Source organism: Panthera leo, chromosome E1 (assembly GCF_018350215.1).
Source record: "Panthera leo isolate Ple1 chromosome E1, P.leo_Ple1_pat1.1, whole genome shotgun sequence".
Lineage (NCBI taxonomy): Eukaryota > Metazoa > Chordata > Mammalia > Carnivora > Felidae > Panthera > Panthera leo.
The window spans coordinates 1913899-1938191 of NC_056692.1; the positions used below are offsets into that span (position 1 = coordinate 1913899).

The window sequence follows — 24293 nt, forward strand, 5'->3', positions numbered from 1 at the left end:
CACGACAAGCTCACTCCTTAATCCCCATCACCTACTTCACCCACCCCCCCACCCACCTCCTTTCTGGTAACCATCAGTTTGTTCTGTATAGTTAAGAGCCTGTTTCTTGGTTTCTCTCTCTTTTTTTCCCCTTGCTCATTTGCTTTGTTTCTTAAATTCCGCATCTAGGTGAAATCATGGTATTTGTCTCTCTCTGACTTCTTTCACTTAGCATAATACTCTCCAGCTCCATCCATGCTGTTGCAAGATTTCACTCTTTTTTTTGGCTGAATAGCATTCCTCTGTGTGTGCGTGTGTGTGTGTGTGTGTGTGTGTGTGTGTGCATATGTGTGTGTGCATGCACGTGCCTGTGTGTGTATATATATACACACACATACACACACCACATCTTTACCCATTTATCAGTTGATGAGCATTTGAGCTGTTTCCATAGTTTGACAATTGTAGATAGTGCTGCTATAAACATCAGTGTGCATGTATCCCTTGGAATTAGTATCTTTGTATTCTTTGGGTAAATACCTAGTAGTGCAATTACTGAATCCTAAGGTAGTTCTATTTTTAACTCTTTGTGGAACCTCCATACTGTTTTCCAGAGTGGCTGCACCAGTTTGCATTCCCCCCAACAGTGCAGAAGCGTTCCCCTTTCTCCACACCCTTGCCAACACCTGTTGTTTCTTGTGTTGTCGGTATTAGCCACTCTGACAGATGTGAGGTGGTATTTCATCATAGTTTTGACTTGCATTTCCTTGATGATGAGTGACGATGGGCATCTTTTCATGTGTCTGTTGGCCATCTACATGTCTTTGGGAAAATGCCTATTCATGTCTTCTGCCCATCTTTTAATTGGATTATCCACCTTTTGGTGTTGTTTTATAAGTTCTTTATCGATTTCTTTACCAGATATGCCACTTGCGAATATCTTCTCCCGTTCCATTGGTTGCCTTTTAGTCTTGTCGTTTCCTTTGCCGTGCAGCCTTTTATTTTGACGCAGTACCAATAGTTTATTTTTGCTTTTGTTTCCCTTGCCTCAGGAGACATACCTAGAAAGAAGCTGCTACAGCCAATATCAAAGAAGTTACTGCCTATGTTCTCCTCTAGGATTTTTATGGTTTCAGGTCTCACATTTAAGTCTTTAATCCATTTTTAATTTATTTTTGTGTGTGGTGTAAGGAAGCGGTCCAGTTTCATTCTTCTGCGTGTTGCTATCCAATTTTCCCAACATTGTTTGTTGAAGAGACAGTCTTTTTCCCATTGGATATTCTTTCCTGCTTTGTCAAAGACTAATTGGCCACATAGCCGTGGGTTCATTTCTGGGCTTTTTATTCTGCTCCATTGATCTGTGTGTCTATTTTTATGCCAGCACCATACTGTTTTGATTACTACAGCTTTGTAACATATCTTAAAGTCTGAAATTATGATGCCTCGAGCTTTGCTTTGCTTTTTCAAGGTTGCTTGGGCCATTCGGGGTCTTCTGTGGTTCCATACAAATTTTAGGATTGTTTGTTCTAGTTCCATGAAAAATTCTGTTGGTATTTTGACAGGGATTGCATTAAATGTATAGATTGCTTTGGGTAATATAGTCATTTCAACACTATTTATTCTTCCAATCCATGAGCACGGGATGTCTTCCCATTTCTTTGTGTCACCTTCAATTTCTTTCATCGGTGTTTATAGTTTGCAGAGTATAGGTCTTTCACCTCTTTGGCTAGGATTATTCCTAACTATCTTATTGCTTTTGGTGGAGCCAACTGTTTTTTGAAAGTAACAAAGAACAAGACAGAAAAGTTTCAATAGCAGAAGTGGTTTTTTAAATGAGGTGTTTATTTATTTTTAAATGTTTTATTTATTTTTGAGAGAGAGCGTGCCTGTGCGTGCACGAGTGGGGGGGGGGGGGGGGGGGGTGGACAGAGGATCCGAAGTGGGCTCCGCACTGAGAGCAGTGAGCCCAATGCAGGGCGCGAACTCACGAACCGTGAGATCATGACCTGAGTCGAAGTTGGGGGCTCACCCGACTGAGCCACCCAGGTGCCCTGGCAGAAATATTTTTAATTTAATAGAAAAAAAGCAGAGATGAAGTTGAGGAAACCTCAAACAGAGTAGAGAAAAAGAAGTGATATGTGGACTATTCGTTGGATGTTAAGTCACTGTATTCGGAGATTTCTTTGTTATGGAAATTAGTCTATCCTTACACTCACAAAAATAGTTTCAAAATTCTGAGGGCGGTTAATTTCCCATCCAGGATTCTAGGCCTAGGCAAATTACCAAGCAAACGTGAGTTGAATAAAGACATTTTCAAATATGCAAGATCTCAGAAAAAATGTACCTCTTAAGCACTCCTTCTCAGAAAGCCACTGGAGCAAATGTTCATGCCACACTCCTTGTGCAGTAGATGCACGATAAATAAATACGTAAGTACCTCCTCACTAACCAGTACTCCGTGTCTCCACTGATAAATCACCATGCACCCATGAATTCCATAATGCATTTTTTAAAAATTTTTTTGAGTTTCTATTTAAATTCTAGTTAACACATGGTGTAGTATTAGTTTCAGGAGTAGAATTTAGTGACTCGTCACTTACATACAACACCCAGTGCTCACCCCAAGCGCCCTCCTTAATGCCCATCCCCCATTTAGCCCATCCCCCCACCCACCACCCCTCCAGCGACCCTCCGTTTGTTCTCTATAGTTAAGAGTCTGTTTTATGATTTGACTCTCTATTTTTCCCCCGTGTGCATCTGTTTTGTTTTCTAAATTCCACAAATGAGTGAAATCATTTGGTATTTGTCTTTCTCTGACTGACTCATTTTGCTGAACATGATACACTCTAGATCCATCCATGTGTTGCAAATGGCAAGGTTCATTTTTTATGGCTGAGTAATATTCCTGTGCGTGTGTGTGTGTGTGTGTGTGTGTGCGCGTGCGTGTGTGTGCACGTGTGTACATCTTCTCTATCCATTCGTCAGTCCATGGACATTTGGGCTCTTTCCATAATTTGGCTATTGTTGATAATGCTGCTATAAACATCAGAGCACATATAACCCCTCAACTCAGCATCTTTGTACCCACAGGTAAAATACCTCACACTGCAATTGCTGGGTCGTAGGGTAGTTCTATTGTTAACTTTTTGAGGAACCTCCATACCGTTTTTCACAGTGGCTGCACCAGTCTGCACTGCCGTCGACAGTGCAGGAGGGTTCCCTTTCTCCACATCAATCAAGCCATTTATACAGGCAGGAGGCCCGCAAAGAGTTATTTGCGTGAGACCCTGCACGCCCTAAGGGCAGCCCCAGTTAAGGCAACGGAGACTGTTGCAACACTGATCACCTGCTTGTGACTTGTGTGACTTTCGGGACAGCCCTTCCCCTCTTTGAGCCTTAGTTTATAAAACAGGGGTAATAATATCTACTTGTCAGAGTCTTGTAGGGTTAACTGTGTACATCCATCTGCTTTCTCTTACTTTCATCAAACACACACACACAGACACACACACACACACACACACACACACACACACACACACACACCCCTTGATTGTAGCCAACTGTTCTCTGGGGATGGTTTGGCCACGTATGAATCTTAAGAGAGTCAATCTTTGTTTCCCTCAATTTACAGACATTTGTGGGAAAGGCAACATGCTTGAGAATTTAACCTTGGGAAATCACTTGTTCTTGTGGCTAAAGTAGCAGATGGCTTATTATTTACAAAACACCTTGAAGAGCCATCTTGGTTTCAGAAAGCTAGGAGGCAGAGCAGAGGTTGAAGAGACGATACTTGTGACAAATAAGTTGTTTACATAATAAGGAAAAATACGGCCTTTCCTCAAGTATGTCACTGCTGAGGGGAGTGTGGAGGTGGAGAGAGGAGGTGAGAGGGTCTGCAAATAAACAGAAATAAGAGAAAGTAAGAACTTTCTACAGCAAGGCCCCTGTGGGTTGGGTCTGGGGGTCCCGAGGGTCAGGTCGGCCAGAGAGAAATCTCTGGTGGAAGGAGCGATTGCAAAAAATGTTAAGAATACAGATGGCTGACGTTAAGTCTTACAACTGGTCCTGGATTTATTTTACGTTTTGGTATCTTGTTCATCCTAGATTTTTCTTTGCATTCATTTTGATTTTTTTAAAATACTGCATCAAAATATTTTCCATCTTTTTTAAAAACATGTTTAAGTTTATTTACTTATTTTGAGACGGGGGGGGGGGGGGAGCGTGCATGCACAAGTGGGGGAGGGGCAGAGAGAATCCCAAGCAGGCTCCACTCTGTCACTGCACAGCCCAACGTGGGGCTCGAACCCACAAACCAGGAGATCATGACCTGAGCCGAGATCAAGAGTGGGACGCTTGATCGACTGAGCCACCCAGGCGCCCAAAATAGTTTCTATCTCGATTACTGAGTTTTGGGGGACCCCCTGAAATGTCATGCCCAAGGGGAGTGCCTCACTTCCCTCCCCCAGCCCCTGCCCTGGCTGTCACCCTTTCAAACCTTCAGTACGAGTCTGTCTCACGGACCACCCGACAGTCAGCACAGGGCGGAACAGAGACCATCAGGCAAGACGCAGAAGCCATCTGGAAGCCGGGGTGAGTAAGAAATGTCACTAACGTAGGGTGACAAGACAAACACCGGGCCGAAGAGGAAGGTCAACGGGTGGGATGGTGAAGGGTCGTAGGCAGGGCTCCCAGAGAAGGTGTGGAGTTTGTGTGGCCCCTGGGGTGTCCTCTCCAGGATGGAGTGGGAGGCTCAAGGTGCCGCGGGGGCGGCCTTCCCCTGCAGTCCTGCCAAGATAAGCCAGGGATCCGAGGCTGGCTCTCCAAGAAACAGAGGGCGGCGGTGGGGGCTGGGGAGAGGGCCCAGGGTGCACCTCTCAGCCTCCTTCCAGAGATGCTGAGAAGCGCCCGCTGTGGCATGAGTCATCCGAGCAGTCCCGAGACGCCAGCCTCACGGGGGTAGATCCGGGAGGCCCCTCCTGACACCGTGTCTGCTTGACACGCAAGCTGACGACATGCGACGACAGGCCCGGTGTCCGCGCCTGCTCCGCCAGCGACGCTGGGGAGATAAGAACGAGGGGGGGGGGGGCCGTATCAGCCTCTGACAGAGCCTCGGGGTTCCCGTTCCGGCCGTTAACGTTCCGGAGGATTCCAACCTTCTATTTTCGTGTGGGTGCCTAGCAGCCAAGCAGGGAGCACTGCTAAGGAAATCACACCCCTGAGCCACGCTTTCCTATCACCCCCTTACGAAACCTTTAAGACACTGGTTTCTCAATTGCTTTCTGCCCCTCCTGGTTGAAATCTTAGCGCTTTAATGTATCTGTGGACCTGTGTGTGGCCCTCCGGAGGGCCACAAACCGCCGTGGTACCTGAGACGCTGCCCTGCCCGCTGTCGGTGCGCGGGATCTATGGCCGGGTGTTCCATACGCTTCCTGGACTTCACCTGCCCCCTCGGGGTCTGCCCTCATCACCTGTATCCCATTTTCCTGCACCTCCACACCTCCCTCCCACTGCGTCCCCGGGGCCCCCATCTCCAGCTACGACCCCCTCTGTCGCCTTCGCGGCCTTCTTCCTGGCGCACTGCGCTCTGACCTACACCCTGCCTCCACCTGTCGGAGGCACCGGCTCCCCGTAAGATCACAAAGAGCCCCGGGTCCCCACGGGAAAGGGCTCCGGCCAGCACTTGCCCCGCCGACGGCAGAAATAAACTGTTGCTCTCCAGCTGAAGATTTTTGATGGCCAGGAATAGCCTCTCCAGGGACAAGCTTTCAACTGTGAATTCATGTACGCGTTACGAACGCCCCCTTCCCAGCCCTGAAAAATTCCTGATTATCCCCGTCCGTGGACGATTCAGCCCGTGTGTCCCCTGGTGTATTCCACCGCCAGGCAAGTAGACGCTCGGCTTTGTTGTTTTCATCCTGTTTGTTTTATCTTATTCTTGTTTTGTGGTCTTTTATTCTTTGCACCTTTCTCTTGGACTCCGATCCACAGAAATAGAACCACCGAGGGCATGAAGACATAAGCACAAACCCACCCTTCATAGCGTCGGTCGTGTGCCCCCAAACCGGAAACAGCCGTACGCCCGTGACAGTGGAGCACCACACAGCTGTTCGAAGGAACGCGTCGGGTGAATCACCAGTGAGCCCCAGAAGTTTCCGCGAGCAACGTCTCTTAAGGGAGAAAAGCAAGCTGTGGGGAGAAGTATATAGTTTGGCAAAGAGTTTTTTCTTTCTTTTTTTAATTTTTTTTTTTTTAACATTTATTTATTTTTGAGACAGAGAGAGACAGAGCATGAACGGGGGAGGGGCAGAGAGAGAAGGAGACACAGAATCGGAAGCAGGCTCCAGGCTCCGAGCCATCAGCCCAGAGCCTGACGCGGGGCTCGAACTCACGGACTGCGAGATCGTGACCTGAGCCGAAGTCGGACGCTTAACCGACTGAGCCACCCAGGCGCCCCTGCAAAGAGTTTTTTCAACGACCAAAACCAACCGCTCCTTGAAGGGCATCGTGACTTAAGAGCACTCTGAGAGCACAGAAATTCGCACAGACTCTTTGGGCTCAGCTTGGGGACGTCTGCCAGAGACGGGGGCGCAGGAAGCGGAGGGAAGAGAGGCGGCAAAATAACCCGCAGCTTTTTCTCTCTGAATGGACGCAGCTCCCCGGGAGCAAAACTCTTCTCTGAGCTTTGAGCGTCCCCTCTCCGGCACACTTTGGAGGCCCCCCCAAGGCTCTGCCACACCCCAATACTCCCGTGGTGTGCAGACCGGCGGATGAGGAGGAAGGGGGGAGATTTGCCTAAAGGGCCCAAGACACTACCTGGAAGGAAAGGGACTGGGATTTGAATTCTTGTTTACATTGTTCAATATTAATCAAGCCCTCTGTGAAAGACTGAGAAGGTTCTAACAGAGATCCATCAACAGGAAGGAACACTGGGGGTCCCGAGAGGGAACCCCCTGTGAGGAAAGTGGCTGTTCATACGACCGGGCTCAACGCCAAGGCCTGACGGTTTAAGAGCCTAAAGCTGGGGGCGCCTGGGCGGCTCAGTCGGCGAAGCGTCCGACTCTTGACTTGGGCTCAGGTCATGATCTCATGTTTCGTGGGATCGAGCCCCGTGTCGGGCTCTGTGCTGACAGCTCAGAGCCTTCTTAGGATTCTCTCTCTCTCCCTCTCCCTCAAAATAAATAAATAAACTTAATTTTTTTTTTTTTAAATCACAAAAGTGCTTTGAAAAAAGAAAATAGTCTAAAGCTGGACGTGGCCCTGGTACAGCCCCCTCACACCAGAGTCACACGTGGGGACCCCGCCCGAGCCTGTGTGAACTAAGAGTCTGGAAGCCCAAGGGTATGTCGTGGTCGAGGCAGGGATCCCTGTATCCCGAGAAACTGACCCTCAGACCGTGTGAGACGGTGTTTCCCCGGTCACCCCACTGAACAAGGACAGAATCGAGTGACAGCGCTCAGAGGGAAGTGCTGGGCCCCTGCAGGCAGGCCGAGCAAGCCCTCAAGTGACCAATCGGAAAAACAGATGACAACATCTCTACCCTGAAGTCAGGTCCCGTGTTTAGATGGTTTAAAGTGACATAGTTTATAATGCCATGTTTGTACGTCCAAGTTGTCCTCAAGGAACAGTGACAAATTCATACAGCCCCGTGCCCAAAGTGGGCCCCAAACGCTCATAGTGCCGGGGTGAGGGGGTCATCCTCTAGACTGGCTGTGGTCGGAACCACATTAGCACGGGAGATAGGAGGGGATGCAATTATTCTTACGTTTATGTTTAGAAAAACACTATTTTTTTAAATTCACTTTTTAAAAAAAAAAAATTTTTTTTTAACGTTTATTTATTTTTGAGACAGAGAGAGACAGAGCATGAACGGGGGAGGGTCAGAGAGAGGGAGACACAGAACCTGAAACAGGCTCCAGGCTCCGAGCTGTCAGCACAGAGCCCGACGCGGGGCTCGAACTCACGGACCGCGAGATCGTGACCTGAGCCGAAGTCGGCCACTCAACCGACTGAGCCACCCAGGCGCCCCTAAATTCACTTTTTAAAAGTTTATTTATTTTGGGGGGGGGGAAGGGTAGAGAGAGAGGGAGAGAGGGAATCCCAAGCAGGCTGCCCACCGTCAGTGCAGAGCCGGACTTGGGCCTCGAACTCATGAACCGTGAGATCATGACCTGAGCCGAAGTCAGACGGACACTTAACCTTAACCGACAGAGCCACCCGGGCGCCCCTAGAAAAACACTTTAACGAGCCTTTCCAGCTCGAACACGTAAGGGCCATCCCCCTCGCCCACAGGCCCCCGGGGAGAGTGAGAGGGCTTTGATCAAGGAGTTCACGTGCCCTGTGAAGGGAGGTGGTGGCAATGTGGCAGTCGGCTGCTGGGCCCGGGGAACGGGGCCTGGGGGTCTGGAAGAGGGGGGAGCTCGGCTTCGGCGGGCCCGTGTGGCAGGTGAGGGCCTCCCTACCGCAGAGGGCCCGGCAAACTCAATCCCGCGACAGGCCTAAGAACGAAATGATCATCGTAAGGACAAGAAAAAAAAAAACAAAAAAAAAAACGAAGACGCTTAGTTCTCCCTGTTGAAGACAAGAGGCCTCTCCACTGTTCCCTGGTCTGAGAGCATCTCTGTCAGAAAACCTTTCGTTTTAAGTTCCTTCTCCATCTCCGTAAAATGCATGGAAATCCTCTTAGAAGCTAAACAAGCCTCCGGTCAGCTTTAGATCCAGGAATGTCTTTCCCAAGGACCCAGGATCCACCCTTTGAAAGGTCAACATCAAAGGAGACGGAGCCCCTCTCTTCTGGCTTCCGTGGGAGGCTGGAAGCCTGACTGGGGGGGGGGGGGGGGCCGTGCTCCAACTTGCGGAACCAGCTGCCGTCATCAAGATACAAGAAGTCTGCTTTCCTCACGACGAGGCCTGGCAGTAACACAGACCGCCACCAGTTACCAGGTGGACTTGGGATGAATGGGGCGGGACAAAGGGTGCCACCAAGCCTTTTACTTGAGGACCGGTCACTCCTAACTTGAGACCATACGTGTGTGTGTGTGGCTGTATGAAAGGGACCATTTCCTTCTGTCCGTGAGTCTCTTAGCAGATTGCCTGTGAGACGTGTCACGTTCTGGTTTAAAGCGTAGTCAATAACAAAACTGTTTGGGGGCGCCTGGGGGGCTCAGTCGGTTGAGCGTCCGACTTCGGCTCGGGTCATGATCTCGCGGTCGGTGAGTTTGAGCCCCGCGTCGGGCTCTGTGCCGACAGCCTGGAGCCTGGAGCCTGCTTTGGATTCTGTCTCTCTCTCTCTCTGCCCCTCCCCTGCTCATGCTCTGTCTCTCTGTGTCTCTCAAAAATAAATAAACATTTAACAAAAAGACTTTTTTAAATAATAAAACTGTTTCTTTCTCTGCAATCTTTGTGGAGGGGTTCTCCTGGGCTGGGAATTTGGGTTTTTAACTACATTTCCCCAACATAACCCACATGCTTAAAAAAGGAAAAAGAAAGGAAGCGGGAGGAAGGGCCTAGAGGAGTAAGACCCCTCATGGGAAACTGGGGTCTTTGGAGGGACACGGAAAACAGGGCAGGGAAGGGCAGAGGAAATGTCCAGGAGTGATGCGGACAACATTCAACTGGGAATTGTTTCCAGTCTGTAAATAACAGAATGGTAGCAGATAAAACACACTGGCATCGTCTAAGTGTTTTAAACGTATAAACTCATGTAACATACGCCCTACGTGGGCCTATTCTTAAATATTTACTTCCCCCTCTGCCACGTGACCTTGCAATGCACCAGACAGGGCAGAAGGGGCGTCACAAAGGGGCAGAGAAGCAGGTTCAAGTGTGGACTGACTTGGGAAGTAGGTACGAGACAAATTCTTTTATAGGCAAAAGCGACCTTTGAAGGGGGTGTGTGTGGAAAAGGTCAGAGCCAGCCACTACACAGGCTGGGAACACGAGCCATTTTATTTGGGTATTACAGAGCGGGGCGGTCCCCCAAACTGGAGGAACCGGGAGCCTGCGAATGGCAGACGCACGGTGCTGAGCACAGAGGACACAGGTGGAGAGGAGTCTCGAAAATACGAGGGAGGACGACACCCAGGGCAGATCAGACACTTCCGTGCGGTTTGGAGGCTGTTCTGCGGGTCTAGAAGCCCTCTCACCCCCATTAACCAACAGACCAAACCATTTTTGAGGGTCAGGCTCAAGAAAGCAGACTTACTTTGCTCGGGCCCAGGCCACCAGACATACACCCTGGGGGCCAAAGGCTTATGAGTGACCTGGACCTGCGGGAGGCGTCTTCAGATTCCTGGATGACAAAGCCCCAGTCCTGGGCTCTACAGAGTCCCTAAGCAGCACCGGCCCCACCGCCGTTCCCTAGTTTCCTGCCCCGAGAGCCAGGAGAGCCACTCAGGAAATTGCTGGGGGGAGGAGGAAAGATAAGGACAGCAGGGAAGAGGACAAAAGTGGAACTTAATGCCTAACAAAAGCCACTTACACATAAGGTTTGAGAAGAGAACAATTCTGGTTAAGGGAAGAAGGCATCAGGGTCAGTGACGACGACAAAAATTAACCCGTTACATACTGAAGGCTAAGGGACTCCGTTCACCCGGAAAGGACCAAGGTCACGGGAACTGCCCGCCTATGCCGGGTTCCCGCCCGACTCCACGCTGCACTCTGACACCTGCGTCCCTAACACCCGCACGCACTCCGAAGGGTGGACGCCAGGAGTTTGCGCCGCCCTGCCTCGGTGAGGCCTCTGTTTCTGGTGTGTCCCCGGGTCCTGCAGCCAGGACGTGTGAAAACGGCCCCGGGAAGGAGGGGGGCCAGCCTTTGACCTGTCACTTTTCCAGGTTCTAGGGAACGAACTCCTGGTCATTTCTCGCAGGGCCGGGCTCCAACGCGGTAGAAACCAGGCGCCGCGGGCCCGCCGGGGTCCTTCTACCGGAGGCCAGCGCGGCCCCCCAGCCAGCCTTCCCCAGGTGCCAGCCCAGGGGGGCCGAGACCCCCTCACCCCCTCTCCCTCCCCGCTTTCCCGAAGGCCTGGAGCCTCATCCCTGAAGCCCCCGACCCTGCGGCCCCCAGCTCCCCACCCCTCCCCCCCTGGCCGGGCGCGGCGGGCGCCTCCAGACTCTCGGCCCCGCCCACCGGGCCCCCTTTATCTTCCCGCAGCCCCGCCCCAGCCGAGCCCCCCCCCCCACCCCCCAGCCGTCTCCTCCGCGCACAGGTTCGGGCTCGCCTGGGGCGGGGACTGGGGAGCGCCCGAGAGTTGCGAGGGGGCGGGGACGCAGGCCCCTCTTTAAAGGCCCGCGACCGGCCCGGAGGCGCCCCGACAGCCGCCGGAGGCCCCGGGCGATCCCGACGCGCAGGCCCCGGAGCCCGAGCTGCGGCGGGACCGCCATGGGCCGCTACCGCATCGGCGTGGCCACCGGCGCCTGGCTCTTCTCCGGGTCGCACAACCGCGTGCAGCTGTGGCTGGTCGGGGCGCGCGGGGAGGCGCGGCTGGAGCTGCGGCTGCGGCCGGCGCGGGGCCAGGTCAGACGCCCCGAGCGGGGACCCCGACCTTGGCCGGGCCTGGGCTCGCGGCGGGAGGGCGGCGGGGACGCGGGCGGCAGGCGACGGCGAGGTCGCGCCGGCGGAGACAGGGGCCGGAGCCCGGGCCGGGCTCAAGTCCCTTCTCCCTCCGGTCCTCGCAGCCTCCCCACTGGGCTTCCCCAAGTGACCCCAGAGCCGGTGTCAATGCGGGATCGGAGGTCCCGCCAGAGGCTGCCCCGAGGGCGGGCTCGGTGACAGCTCAGGGCTGGGCCCACGTGGGCGACGCCGCTCAGTCACTGATGGCTGACCCCGCGGGCCGTGCCCCGCGCGCCCTCGTCCTCCCGGGCCCGCGCCGCGCAGGTGTCCGGAGAGGGGAACAAGGGCTGCCGTCTCTGGAGGCCCTGGGCAGCGGGGGCTCCGCAAAGGCGCCCCCGACCCCCACGAAGACGGCCTCTCCCGGGCCCCTGCTCCTAAGTGTCGCGGACTGTGGCCCCGCAGGAGGAGGAGTTCGAGCGCGACGTCCCCAAGGACCTGGGGCCCCTGCAGTTCGTGAAGCTGCGCAAACACCACTCGCTGGTGGACGACGCTTGGTTCTGCGACTGCATCACCGTGCGCGGCCCCGGAGCCTGCGAGGAGGCCACCTTCTTCCCCTGCTACCGCTGGGTGCAAGGCCAGGACGTGCTGAGCCTGCCCGAGGGCACCGGTGAGGGGTGGGGGCGGGGGCGGGGAAGCGGTATGGACACTGGGGACCTCGGGGGTCCCCAGGACGGGCTTGAAAACAGTGGGGGCTCGGCAGAGGAGGTAGGGAGAAGACAAGGATCAGGGAAAAGTTCTCAGTCCCCGAGTGACACACAGAGTAAGGCGACTGGAGGGGAAGAAGGATCTGGAGAGCCCTCTTCCAATGAGGGGAAGGGGCCTGGGGGCTGCAGCACTGGTGGAAAACAGAGTGAGTGGAAGGCAGGTCTCTGTGTGGCGGGACAAGTGAGGGCAGCGACAGTCAGGACAGCACGCGCAGCAGGGGACCGCTCGGGGAAGACCACGAACCAGGCCGAGAAAGCACGCAGACCCCTGGGAGGGACAGGGCGCACCCCGACAGCGGGCCGGAGGAGGAGGAGGCAGTTCGGATTGGTCACTGTTCCAGATGAGTCCTGAGACCAACACGGACAAGGACAGTAAGGATGGGTGCCTGAGAGGGGGCTCCGACACAGGTGAGTGCGGGCACAGAGAAGAGCTAGAACCCGTCAACACACAGACTGTGCCTCTGAGGCTAAGAAAGGTGAAGTGAGGGAGAGAAGGCCAACCCAGCAGCTCCTTGATGGCTTCTGAAGACAGCCGTAGGTGTGACAGGTGAGGGTGCAGACGTGTGAAACTGAGCAAAGCTGATACATGGTAGAAAGAGGTGCGGTCACACGAGTGATTCAGATTTTATCAGCTTAATTAAGGTGATGAATCCAACCCCCGGTATTGATGAAATAGGGTCAGGGAGGGAAAGACAGGCTCACAAACATGGGGGACAACCATGACGTTTGTGTCTCAGGGCAAGGGCTGAGCGCAGAGGTGAGGGCCCCCGGGGGGTGCAAGGTCGGCAGGTCTGGGAAGCGCTCGTCTGGGCGACTGATCACGTGAGGCGCAGGGAGAGACAGAAGCGACAAAGCAGAACGGGGCCCTCGGGCCCTGACCACCGTGGCTAAGACGAGGACAAGCAGGGGAGAGCCCAGGACCACGCAAAACCGTGTGGCCAATCACCTTCGTGTCTCCCCAGCGCGCCTGGCAGGAGACAATGCCTTGGACGTGTTCCAGAAGCATCGGGAGAAAGAGCTGAAGGAGAGACGAAGACTGTACTGGTGAGCCCTGTCCCCCCTCCCCGGGCCCCGCCCCTCTCGCTGACGGAGACACCCTCCCTGAAGTCCCCTCCTGTCTCCCAGCTGGGCCACCTGGAAGGAAGGGTTACCCCGGACGATAGCGGCAGAACGCCAGGACGATCTGCCTCCAAACTCGAGGTTCCATGAGGAAAAGAGGCTGGACTTCGAGTGGGCGCTGAAGGCAGGGTGAGGAAGCCTGGGGCTCGGAGCGGAGCAGGGCGGGGAGACCGGACGACGGCGGGAGCGCGCGAGGGGCTGGGCTCACGTCCCCACACCCGTCCTAGGGCTCTGGAGACGGTCCTCAAGCGCGTTTACACCCTCCTGAGCTCCTGGAGCCGCCTGGAGGATTTTGACCAGATCTTCTGGGGCCAGAAGAGCGACCTGGCTGGTCAGTGGTTCCCCCAGGTCTCGATACGTCCCCGATGGCCCCGCTGGGTGACCCGCCCTTCACACCCCATAGTCCCCTTGACTCCTCAGACCCTGTCGGCCGACCAGGTCACAGAGGCCTCCAGAGTGACGAGCCAGGGGCCGCAGACAGGGTGGTCACGTGCCTGAACTGCCCGGGTAGGGCCTGGAGGGGAGGGACATCCGGGAGGTGACAAATACTCCCTCCTCCACTCCCCCTGGCCCCACAGAGAGGGTTCACCGCTGCTGGCGGGACGATGAACTTTTCGGCTACCAGTTCCTCAACGGCGCCAACCCCATGGTGCTGAGACGCTCCGCCTCCCTGCCCTCCCGGCTGGTGCTGCCCTCGGGGACCGAGGCGCTGGGGGCCCAGCTGGAGAGAGAACTCCAGGTACTCGGTCTCCGTGGCCGTGTGGGCGGGGGAAGTGGTAAAGGCAAGGGACCAAAGATGGGTCAGGGGAAGGGAGGCCTGGTCGCCCACTGTGCCGGGCTGCGGGGCCCCGTGCAGAGAGCCTAAGGATGACAAAGCGTGGAGACGGGCGCCGCGAGGAGCTCCCGGCACGGAGGGGAAACGGGACGAATTCCCAGGGCCCCGGCGGGGCCGGAGACGTTAGCAGGGACGATGACGTTCCCTGGCCGACGTCATACTCCCGACACGGGCGCCGCCAGCGGGCGAGACCTGGGGAGGCTGCCTGGAGGAGAGCAGGGTCTGGAAGGGCCGCGCGGGTGTGCGCACGTGCCGGCTGGATTCGGCGGCGGCCGTGGCCGGGGGCCCTCTGTGCGGCGCTCGGACGAAAAGGAGACATTTGGACGGGAAGCGAAAGAGCGTTTGCCGAGCTGGTGGGGACCAAACACAGGGAGCAGAGCACCGAGGGGTGACGGCGAAGGGGACCGGCCAGCCTGGCAAAAGGACAGCTTCCGGTACCCGTAACGCAGACCGGGCCGGACGCGGGCCCGGCTCTGAGCCCAGATCCGCTAACCGCATGACGCTCCGTTTCTTGGCTCAGCGAACCTGACGGGGTGGGATCAGACGCTCCGGGCCTGCCAGCGGGGCTCCGGTGCCGACACAGGATGATGGCAAGAAGCTAGATCAGGGCCGTCGCCTGGCCTCTGCCCGGGCCCCCCGGGGGTGCGCCGTCAACCGTAACCTTGGGCGCGTCCCTCCTCCTCCCCGCAGAGCGGTTCCCTGTTTGAGGCTGACTTCAGCCTGCTGGACGGAATCCCGGCCAACGTGATCCGAGGAGAGAAGCAGTACCTGGCCGCCCCCCTCGTCATGCTCCAGATGCGGCCCGAGGGGAAGCTGCTGCCCGTGGTCATCCAGGTGAGGCGCCCCGGGCACCCCCTCCCCACACGGCTCTGTCCGCCCGACCTCTGCTCCCAGCTTCTTTGTCCCTCACCCCCACCTCACTCAGAGCGGCCGGTCCGCCTGTCACTCTTGGCTTGCTGGCTCACCCAACTGGAAGTTCCCGTTCTGTTCGAGAGCCATACTGGCCTCCTGGATTCTCATCCTGTACCCGGTGGTTCTCAAACTTTTGTGGGCATCACAGTCACGGGAGGGCCTGTTCAAACACAGGTGGCCGGTTCCCCCCACCAGACTTTCGGGTCCAGTAGGTCTGGGGGTAGGAACTGGGAATCTGCACTTCTAACAAGTTCCAAAGCTGCTGCTGGTTTGGGGGCCACACTCTGAGAGACCTCTCCTCTCTCTGGGGCCCCTGACTCAACACCCGTCGTCCCGCGAGTCCCTTCCTCCCACGGTTCTCGACGGTCCGGTCCGTCACCGAGTGCTGCCCACCGTCTCACACACCCAGCTTCTCCTTCCCATTGCCCGCCCTTGCTCGGGCCCAGGCTTGCTGGGTCCCCTGCTTCCGACGCCCCTGCACTCGCCCCACCATCTGGGCAGCGGCGCGCAGTGCCGGCGGGAGGCAGGGCAGGAGGGGGCCTCGGTCTTCCTCCTAGACCCTAACCTGCAGGGAGCAACGCCTTCCGTACTCGGCCGTGGCCGCCCCCGGGGCCGAGCAGAATGCCACACAGCGGGCGGAGGGTCAGTAGGTGTCTGCTTTCCTTCTTGCAGATCCAGCCCCCCAGCCCCAGCTGCCCCGCGCCCCCGCTGTTCCTGCCCTCGGATCCCCCGCTCGCCTGGCTCCTGGCCAAGATCTGGGTCCGCAATTCCGATTTCCAAGTGCACCAGCTCCAGTACCATCTGCTCAGCACTCACCTGGTGGCCGAGGTCATCGCCGTGGCCACCATGAGGTGCCTCCCAGGGCTGCACCCCGTCTTCAAGGTACGTGCCCTCCCCCCCGAGCCCCAGTTCACAACCCCAGAGAGAGGAGAGAGCCCAATGCCAAGCGGCGCCGCAGGAACACAAAAACGTTTACGCCAGTTTGTGAACGAAAGCGGGGAGACGAGGAGCAAGACCGTACAGCTTGACACCCGTGTGTCCATGACGTCAAGTCACTTAACGTTTCCTCGGGAACGCTCTGAAATTCCCAGGGAGCTGACGATGTAGCGATGAGCCTGGAGTACAGCTGGAATGTTGTTAGTAAGACAGCAGCCCCGTCCCTGCCTTTGGAGAGTCACCGTTCAGCCAGGAAGGCAAGTGACGCCCCAGAGAGCCACCCGGGAGAACAGTAACCGGGCCTGGAATTTGACGTCGCCAGAGACAGCCTACGAGCGCCACGGAACTCACGGGGAATGTTCTGCTGCCACCGAAGAGCGTGCTGAGTCGGAACAGATCCAAAGGCCGGGAGAACGCCCCAGCAGGCTACCTGTACCTGCCCGGGACCGGCACACAGAGACACGCGCTGGCAAGGTGGGGGCGTGAATGAAAAGCGAAAAGAAGTCAGAGACTTCGTGGAGGGAGGGGCCAACGGCTGCAGTGATCCCGGGTGTGAGACTGGAGACGGGCTGGAGGTCCACGCTCCCACGACACCTGGGAGCCCACAAGGTGGGGGGGACGCCCTAGAAGGTGATGAAATTTTATAAAACAGCGAGTTCAGGATCCATGGCTAGGCAGAAGGCAGCAAAGTAAGCCTCGTGCTCGCTTAAAAATGTTCTCAACGTCTTGATGGCACTTTAGGTACAGGGACGTGGCGGGGAGGGACAAAGCTGATACCAGCTTCCGAACGAGGCTGGTTGTCAGCAACGGCAAGGTCAGGAGAAGAGCCGGTCTGGAAGCAAGGACGGGGTGTCCAGTTTTAAATACGGGGCGCCAAAGTGTCGGCAGGTTGGCACGTGAGTCCCCGCCGTGGGGTTTCAGCTGGGGGCTTCCACCCCTCCCCCAAGCCTGGCCGGGCGCAGCCGCGGCCCCCGCGAGTCCGGGACAACACAGACAAGAGGGACACCAGCGTGCGCAATCGAGTCTCAGATCTTGCCGATCTCGTGATGCCCCCGCGTCGCCGTCTTCCGCTCTTCTGGAATGGGTTAGGCTTCTGTTCACGCTCGCGACCCCCCCGTCACTAGCGCAGCCCTGTCCCCGCCTCGCCCCGCTCATCACTACGCTGCCCCGAGGCACGTCAGCCCCATGGGAGAGCGAAGCTGCTAACGTCACAAAGGTTCCTCCCGCAGCCTCTGGATCTGGATGCAGGGACAGACTGGAATCCTGACCTTGGCACCTCCCAGATGCGCGCTCAGAGTCCTTGACTCCAAGCGGGGATGACGGGAGCTCCGCTGTGGGTTTGTGACGGGATAAGAGGACGTAACGCCACAGCGTGCCACAGGCTGAAAGCTACAAAGCACATTCGCTCTTGTGATTATTGTGGCTGTTATGAGGGTTGTTGGCCCTCGGGGATCTTCTCTCCCCCTGTGGACTTGGGGCTTTCTAGGACACTCAGGGATCACCGGGGTCATTCCCCGCGTGCAGCATCTACAGCGCAGATGAACCCCACACTTCAGGAAACCTGCACGTGACCTGGGCGGAAGTAACACAAAACAGTCTGAGATCAAAGAAACGCGTGTGGGGGTCAGACGGCCTTTTTCATGCCTAATAAAAAGCAGTTTCTTAAAGCTATTAAGATTAGAGGGGCCTAACCGCCAACCTGGGGCTGGGGCAGATGTGACGACGCCCCCCCCCCCCCACCAGTGTAAGCAGGCAGCTCAGTATGGCCCCTCCCACGACTCACGGAACCCCCCCCCCCCCCAAAAGGCACCTCCCCTGGACTGCAGCGCCAGATGGGGGCGTGGCTCTGCAAACGAGCAGAGAGGCTAATTTAAGCTAGGAGTATGTGCACGACACAAATATAAAAGCAGATAAAAAGGACACGTACACTCAAGGCGGGAGTAATGAAGAGCAGTGGTAACAGCCGCAGCCTGACTCCCGGGGCAGCAGAGGGCACGAGAGCGAGTGCTCAGGGACGCACAGACAGGCTTGTCCCCGCAGCACCAGGGAGGAAAGCGTCCGGGGGGGAGAGGGCCACCAGGCCTGGCGCCACACCCCAGGAGGAGAGACCCCGGCGTGGCCTCCCTAACCTCCCCCCCCGACCCCCCTCCACCCCAGCTCCTGATCCCGCACATCCGCTATACCTTGGAAATCAACACCCGGGCCAGATCCCAGCTCATCTCGGAAGGAGGAATATTTGATAAGGTAAGGAGGTGACGGGCCACAGGGTGGGGCTCATCACCCAGCATTCCGTGACCTCCCGCTACTTTCAGGATCCCAGACGGTGGGAGTGTCCTGGCCCTAAACCCACGCGCCTGTCCCTCTAAGCTCGTGTCTTTAAATGTGGAACCCCACCTCCGAGCCCCTGCACACCGTGCTCGGTCTTTTCCCTCAAGGCCTCTCTTCTCTCTTGTCGCAGGCGGTGAGCACTGGCGGAGGGGGCCACGTGCACTTGCTCCGTCGGGCCATGGCCCAGCTGACCTACCGCTCCCTCTGTCCTCCTGACGACCTGGCTGCGCGGGGCCTGCTGGGAATCCCAAGTGCCCTCTACGCCCACGATGCCCTACAGCTCTGGGAGATCATTGCCCGGTGGGTGAGAGTGGCGGCTGGGAAATGCAGGGGCTTCGGGGAGGGGGCCAGCAGGGCTCTGACCTGAGGTCAGCATGGGGCAAAACTCCCACATGAAACCTAGAAGGTCCAGGGGCGCCTGGGGGGCTCAGTCGGTTAAGCGTCCGACTTTGGAAGGTCCAGACAGGAGGCGCAGGAACTCAGTCCTGGGGAGACAGGAAGAGTCGGGAGGCAGCGGACGTGCAGGAAGGGTGGGCAGGTAAACCACGGGGTCTGGCGGAGTCAGGGATTCTGTCAGAAGAATGCCTTTTTCAGCCGTGGGTCCAGAATTCTTTTTTTTTTTTTTTCCCGTGTTTGTTTGTTTATATGTTTATTTGTTTTAACGTTTATTTGTATTTTTGAGAGAGAGAGCAAGAGCGGGGGAGGGGGAGGGGCAGAGAGACAGGGAGACACAGAATCTGAAGGAGGCTCCAGGCTCTGAGCTGTCGGCACACAGCCCGACGCGGGGCTCGAACCCATGAACCGTGAGATCATGACCCGGGCCGAAGTCGGATGCTCAACCGACTGAGCACCCAGGTCCCCCACGAGTCCAGAACTCTTAAAACTAATGGCACACGTTTCCTTCCTTTCTAAACTAGCGTTTGGAAAGAGCTAGGGAACGTCCCCCAAGACAACGCCGGTAAGACCTGTCCCCACAAACAGTGAGCGTCAGCTGGGCAGAGGCCGCAGGAAGGGAGTAGAGGTCAGAGGCTGGCGCCTTCTCCCCTCAAGGAGCTCAGCCCCTTCTCCTCTGGGCAGGTACGTGCAGGGCATCGTCCGCCTTTTCTACCACAGGGACGACGTCGTGAGAGGGGACCCTGAGCTGCAGGCCTGGTGCCGGGAGATCACCGAGGTGGGGCTGTGCCAGGCCCAGGACCGAGGTAGGACCCTCCCCAGAGACAGGAGCCCCATCTCGGTCCTGCCCCTCTGGGTTCAGGCCCCAACCCCTCACCACACCCCCCTCTCCAGCCACGCATGAAGCTTCGGAATCCCGTTCCCACCTCCTCCTACTGAAGACAATTCCAGATACCCAGGGACTGTCCTCCGCAGAGACCCTGGCCATCAATCTTTACTGCCATCCCCTATCCCAAGTCAAAGATGCCCCTAATCCGCCACAGCACGGGGGCCCGATAAGACCAGGACCACAGCCAGGGTGGGACGTGCCCGGGTCCCGCTGGGGCTCCCGTGCTCTCCTTGTGGTTATTTTCCTACATGCGATACAAACAGGGTGAGTTTTCCACTGAGGCCCGGGGTCCGGCACTCAGCTTCCCCGCCTTCTCCTCCTGCTTCTGTGCACACACTCTGGGCGTACTGCACACGCCCACGGTGCGCGGTCACATCTGGGGCACCCTCAGCACCGTCCGCGCCTTGGCACAGACCTGAACTCCATGCACTGCCCCTCGGGGTCCCAGTTCCGAGGCCAATCTGGCCTCCCTTCCCCTCGGCCGAGATCTAGCCTCCGCTGTTGGCACCCCCACCTGCTCTTTAACCTCTGGGGAAGACACAGCTTTTCTCAGCTTTTGGCGGGTCCATCCTCCCTCTCCAGCACACACGGGCCAGCAGGGACCGCTTGAAATCATCCTTCGGGCATCCTGCGTCCGGGGAGCCGCTCTGGCCAGGCCCTGGGGGTACAGTGGGCGATAAACCAATGCCTGCACTCCCCCTTCCGGGGCAAACTTGCCCTGGTCCACCTCAGTCCCAGAAGACCCTTCTTCCTCTCCCTGGCCATCTCCTCCCAACCACCATCTACATCTGGAAGATAAAAATAAACACTCATATGGCAGCTTTAATCTCCACCAACTGCCTCTCATTCTCTCTTTTCCCCTCTCCCCCCCCCACCCCACCCCAGTTCTCATGGTGCTCGTTGCCTAATTTTCCCGATAGCCTTTCTAGAGGAAATGTGCCAAAATTAAAAACAGCTTGAGAAAAGCAGTCAGGACCCGGAGTTCAAGGTCAGCCTCTGCCTTTTCCCAAAGATGGGATCCTGCCCAGCAGGTTAATCTCTCTGGTCTTTGATTTTTTTTTAATCTACAGAAGGGGAGTGATTATATATGTTCCTCTTAACAGGATAATTGGGCCTCTGAGTCCCCACCTCCGCTGTAAAACCAGTGGCCCGAGACCACCTTTGTGGAAACCCTCTCTCGGCCATGACACCACGAACACGGGACTTCTCGTAATCCTCACCTTGTAACTCAGACACTTATAATGCCCTTGTTCCAGAGTAGGAGGAAACATCCCTAAATTCTTAACCCCTTTTTGAGGCAGAAGATATTCCATCAGTCAGAGCTGTTCACCCCCAACCCTTCCGTAATAATAATTATTATTTATTGAGAATTTATAATGTATTAGGTGGCTTCAATGCATTATCTCTTTTATAAGGTAGGTGGCATCCACACTTTACAGGTGAAGAAACCGGGGTTCAGAGAGATTAAGTCATTGGTCTAAGGCACCCAAATATTATTGCTTGAACTTGAACTGAAACTCACATCTAATGCAAATATATTTGAATAAAGGAACAAATACCAATCAATGCCAAAACACAGGTGACCCTTAAATAACGCAGGGGTGAGGGCACCGACCCTCCCCCACATACCCAGCAGTTAAAAATCTGCATCTACGTTCTGACTCCCCCCAAAACTTCACTACCAAGAGCCTACCGTTGACCGGAAGCTTTACCAGTAACATAAACGGTCAATTAGCATGTATTTTGTGTGTTAGTCTATGTATCGTATGCTGTATTCTGACGGTAAAGCGAGCTAGGGAGAAGAAAACGTCAAGAAAACCGTAAGGAGCATACATTTGTAATACCGTACGGTAAATAACCCACACATAAGCGGACCCGTGCAGTTCAACCCCGAGTGGTGCAGACATCCCAAGACGTCAGCCTTCAGGTTTCTCCTCTCAGGCCGTAGCCTCCAAACCCCCTTCCTCTCTGCCCAGGTTTCCCTGCCTCCTTCCAGTCCCAGAGTCAGCTCTGTCATTTCCTTACCATGTGCGTCTTCACTTGCACTGCCCAGCACGGGGCCATCAACCAGGGCCAGGTATGACAGCCGGCAGCCCGGGTCCCCGAAGGCAAGTGTCGGACCTTGGGATTCCCGAGGGAAAGACGGGGGTTCCAAGCAGAAGTACCAGGATCCTAGGCTTGCAGTTTCTTCCCCCAGCTGGACTGGTACGCCTGGGTCCCTAACGCCCCGTGCACCATGCGGATGCCCCCACCCACGACCAAGGAAGACGTGAAAATGGCCACAGTGATGGGCTCACTACCTGACATCCGACAGGCCTGTCTTCAAATGACCATCACGTGGCACCTGGGTCGCCGCCAGCCAGACATGGTGAGACAGGACTCTGGGAAAAGTCAGAAGGGAGACATGAGAGTGAGGGTCTGCATGCTTCTGCCTTTGGACTAGAAACTGATCGACGCTTTGTTCTTTCCCAGGTACCTCTGGGGCACCACAAAGAAAAGTATTTCTCAAGCCCCAAGGCCCAGGCTGTACTAAGACAATTCCAAACAGATCTGGAAAACTTAGAAAGAGAGATCACAGCCCGGAATGCACAAGTGGACCTGCCCTACGACTACCTGAGGCCCAGCCGCATAGAGAACAGTGTTACCATCTGAGCTCTAGGGCGCCCCCGCCTGGAGGCCTTCAGATCCGCGCTAGTGCTGAGGCTTCATCTTGAATTTCCAGGAGTCCAGTCTCTGCTGCTAAAGCTCTACTCTCTCCCCGCAACTAAAGCCCCCATGTCAGTATCCCACCAGTCTGGGGGGCTGCAAACCTTTTCTGTAAAGGGCCAGCAATAAATGTCTCAGGCTTTGCAGGCCACGCGGTCTCTGTCACAACCACTTAACGGTCCCGAAGCGGCACAAAAGCAGCCACAGACGATAGGTCACTGAAATGAGGGGTCACTGGGCTCCTGTAAAACTGTACTTATGAGCCGTGAAATATGAACTTCAAAGTGTCACAAAACGGTCTTCTTCTTTTGGCTTAGTCAACCATTTAGAAATGCAAGAAAACCTGGTGTTTTGCTGGATGGACCCGCACAGACTGTGGGCTCGATTTAACCCGTAGTGGGGGGACCTGCCTGGGGCTGCTCTGCGCTAGCCTGAGGCACCGCCCCTACTCTGAGAAAACGGTTCCAGAGAACCTCTCGGAGGTGGGGCAGAGGTTTCTTGGATAAATCAACTACTTCAACTAATTCTCCTTTCCCGGGAGCTAGACTTCCTGTGCAGTGGCCAACTTAAATCCTCCTGCCTCTGTTTTTTGGCAACGTCCCCTCCACCCTGTTCCCCCTATTTGCACACCTACCCGGAAGGCCCTTGAGTAACAATGATGCTCCTGGGCAAAATAAACACCCGCGTGCCTTGATGGCTTCCCCCCCCCCCACCACCACCTCCGCCAGTCTCAAGCACGAGAGGCATGAAATTCATGTCCCAAGGCCACTTTTCCCAGCCCCTTTGGTATCCCAGGGTCTGTGTTTCCCAAGATTCAAGTTCGTTCTCACAACCTGTTTGAGAATGATATGCATTAAATAAATGGGGGCGAAAGTACCACAAAGTTGTTCTAATCAGGGACACAGTGTTTCTTTGCGTTTGGTAACGAAACATGACTTAAGGATTCCCGATGCTAAGAGCCCTTGGGGTCTCGGGATCAAAATGGCCCCTCTCGATTATGCGGTGGATCACTGCCCTCACTAGAATGGGTACAACGGGCTCAGTAGAAAATGGTGTTCTCCAAACACCCTAGCTCCCTAAACAATTCTCACAAACCTGCCTCTCGCCAGTGAAGTAGACGAGCTTTCTCCTCGGAGTGGGTGATCGATTCCCATTGTTAAAGTCTCGTGCCCTACACCTTATTCAAGGGGCCTATGATCACTTTCCGTGGTTCGCACGCAGCAGGGAAGCAAAGTGGCATCACTTTGGTGTACTGACTCCTCTCTCCAAATGCATTGAGCAAGACCACTCCCCCTACACACACAGCATGTTCACGGAGTCTGTTTTCCCGAGACTTTTCCTAACGCCCCGCATTCCTCCTGGGTTTGGGCATCCAGAACTATTCAGTATTCTGCGTTTGGTAACAAAACGTGACTTAAGGATTCCCGATGCAAAGAGCCCTTGGCAATTCTGAAGCCTCCTGGCCACGACTGCACGCTTGGCCTCGGGACGGGGCTCCTATCTCCTTTCATCGTGTCGGAATATCTATTTTTAAAGGCGGGGATGAGAAAAAAGGAGATAGAGGCGGTCTTTCTCGGTGTAAATCCCTGTGTCACTTACCATGCCCCCCATCACGGGACACCACCCGCAACTAGCGTAACTGAGGGGGAAAATTCGAGCAGCTCCAATCCTCCGCGCCTCAGAGCCCGACGCCACGGTTACTAGAAGCTCCGCCAGAGCTTCTCCTTCCCCAGGCGCCGCTGCACTGCTTCCTCGTCACGTGACGCGCAGTATTCGGTCACGTGGCGCGCTGGATCCTCCCATTCCAGCCTGGGCCGGGGGGTGACCAAGAAAGCGGAGGCGTTGCTCCGACAATAACCCGCGTCCCGGCTACATGGAC

At 55.8% G+C, this 24293-nt stretch overlaps 1 protein-coding gene and 1 long non-coding RNA gene across 6 annotated transcripts; one reads left to right on the forward strand and one right to left on the reverse strand.

Moving 5' to 3' along the window:
* Positions 1-2966: 2966 nt before the first annotated feature.
* Positions 2967-24293, reverse strand: LOC122207137. 3 transcript variants are annotated; one of them, XR_006196670.1, is made up of 5 exons: positions 24014-24293; positions 22009-22089; positions 6014-6168; positions 4478-5038; positions 2967-3875 (listed from the first exon to the last, which is right to left on the reverse strand). It is a non-coding gene; the product is annotated as an uncharacterized LOC122207137 (long non-coding RNA). The 3 variants fall into 3 exon arrangements; XR_006196669.1 differs by lacking the exon at positions 2967-3875 and having other exon boundaries at positions 4294-5038; XR_006196671.1 differs by lacking the exons at positions 2967-3875; positions 6014-6168 and having other exon boundaries at positions 4294-5038.
* LOC122207135 (polyunsaturated fatty acid lipoxygenase ALOX12) lies at positions 11231-22565 on the forward strand. 3 transcript variants are annotated; one of them, XM_042916948.1, is made up of 14 exons: positions 11231-11496; positions 11995-12199; positions 13259-13340; positions 13422-13544; positions 13643-13746; positions 13994-14154; positions 14941-15084; positions 15835-16044; positions 18256-18342; positions 18557-18726; positions 19540-19625; positions 21685-21785; positions 21906-22076; positions 22181-22565. In XM_042916948.1, exons 1-14 carry the CDS (start codon positions 11362-11364, stop codon positions 22358-22360), a joined length of 1959 nt encoding a protein of 652 aa, XP_042772882.1. In that variant the 5' UTR covers positions 11231-11361; the 3' UTR covers positions 22361-22565. The 3 variants fall into 3 exon arrangements, with proteins under 3 accessions (XP_042772882.1, XP_042772881.1, XP_042772884.1); XM_042916947.1 differs by having other exon boundaries at positions 11233-11496; positions 19504-19625; XM_042916950.1 differs by lacking the exon at positions 22181-22565 and having other exon boundaries at positions 11236-11496; positions 19504-19625; positions 21685-21816; positions 21906-21988.

Bases quoted from the DNA above. Each gene is read 5' to 3' on its own strand.
- LOC122207135 (XM_042916947.1), top strand. From the start codon at position 11,362: ATGGGCCGCTACCGCATCGGCGTGGCCACCGGCGCCTGGCTCTTCTCC. The intron at 14,155-14,940 runs GTACTCGGTCTC...TCCTCCCCGCAG, and splicing joins AGCTGGAGAGAGAACTCCAG to AGCGGTTCCCTGTTTGAGGC. The intron at 18,343-18,556 runs GTAAGGAGGTGA...CTCTTGTCGCAG, and splicing joins AAGGAGGAATATTTGATAAG to GCGGTGAGCACTGGCGGAGG.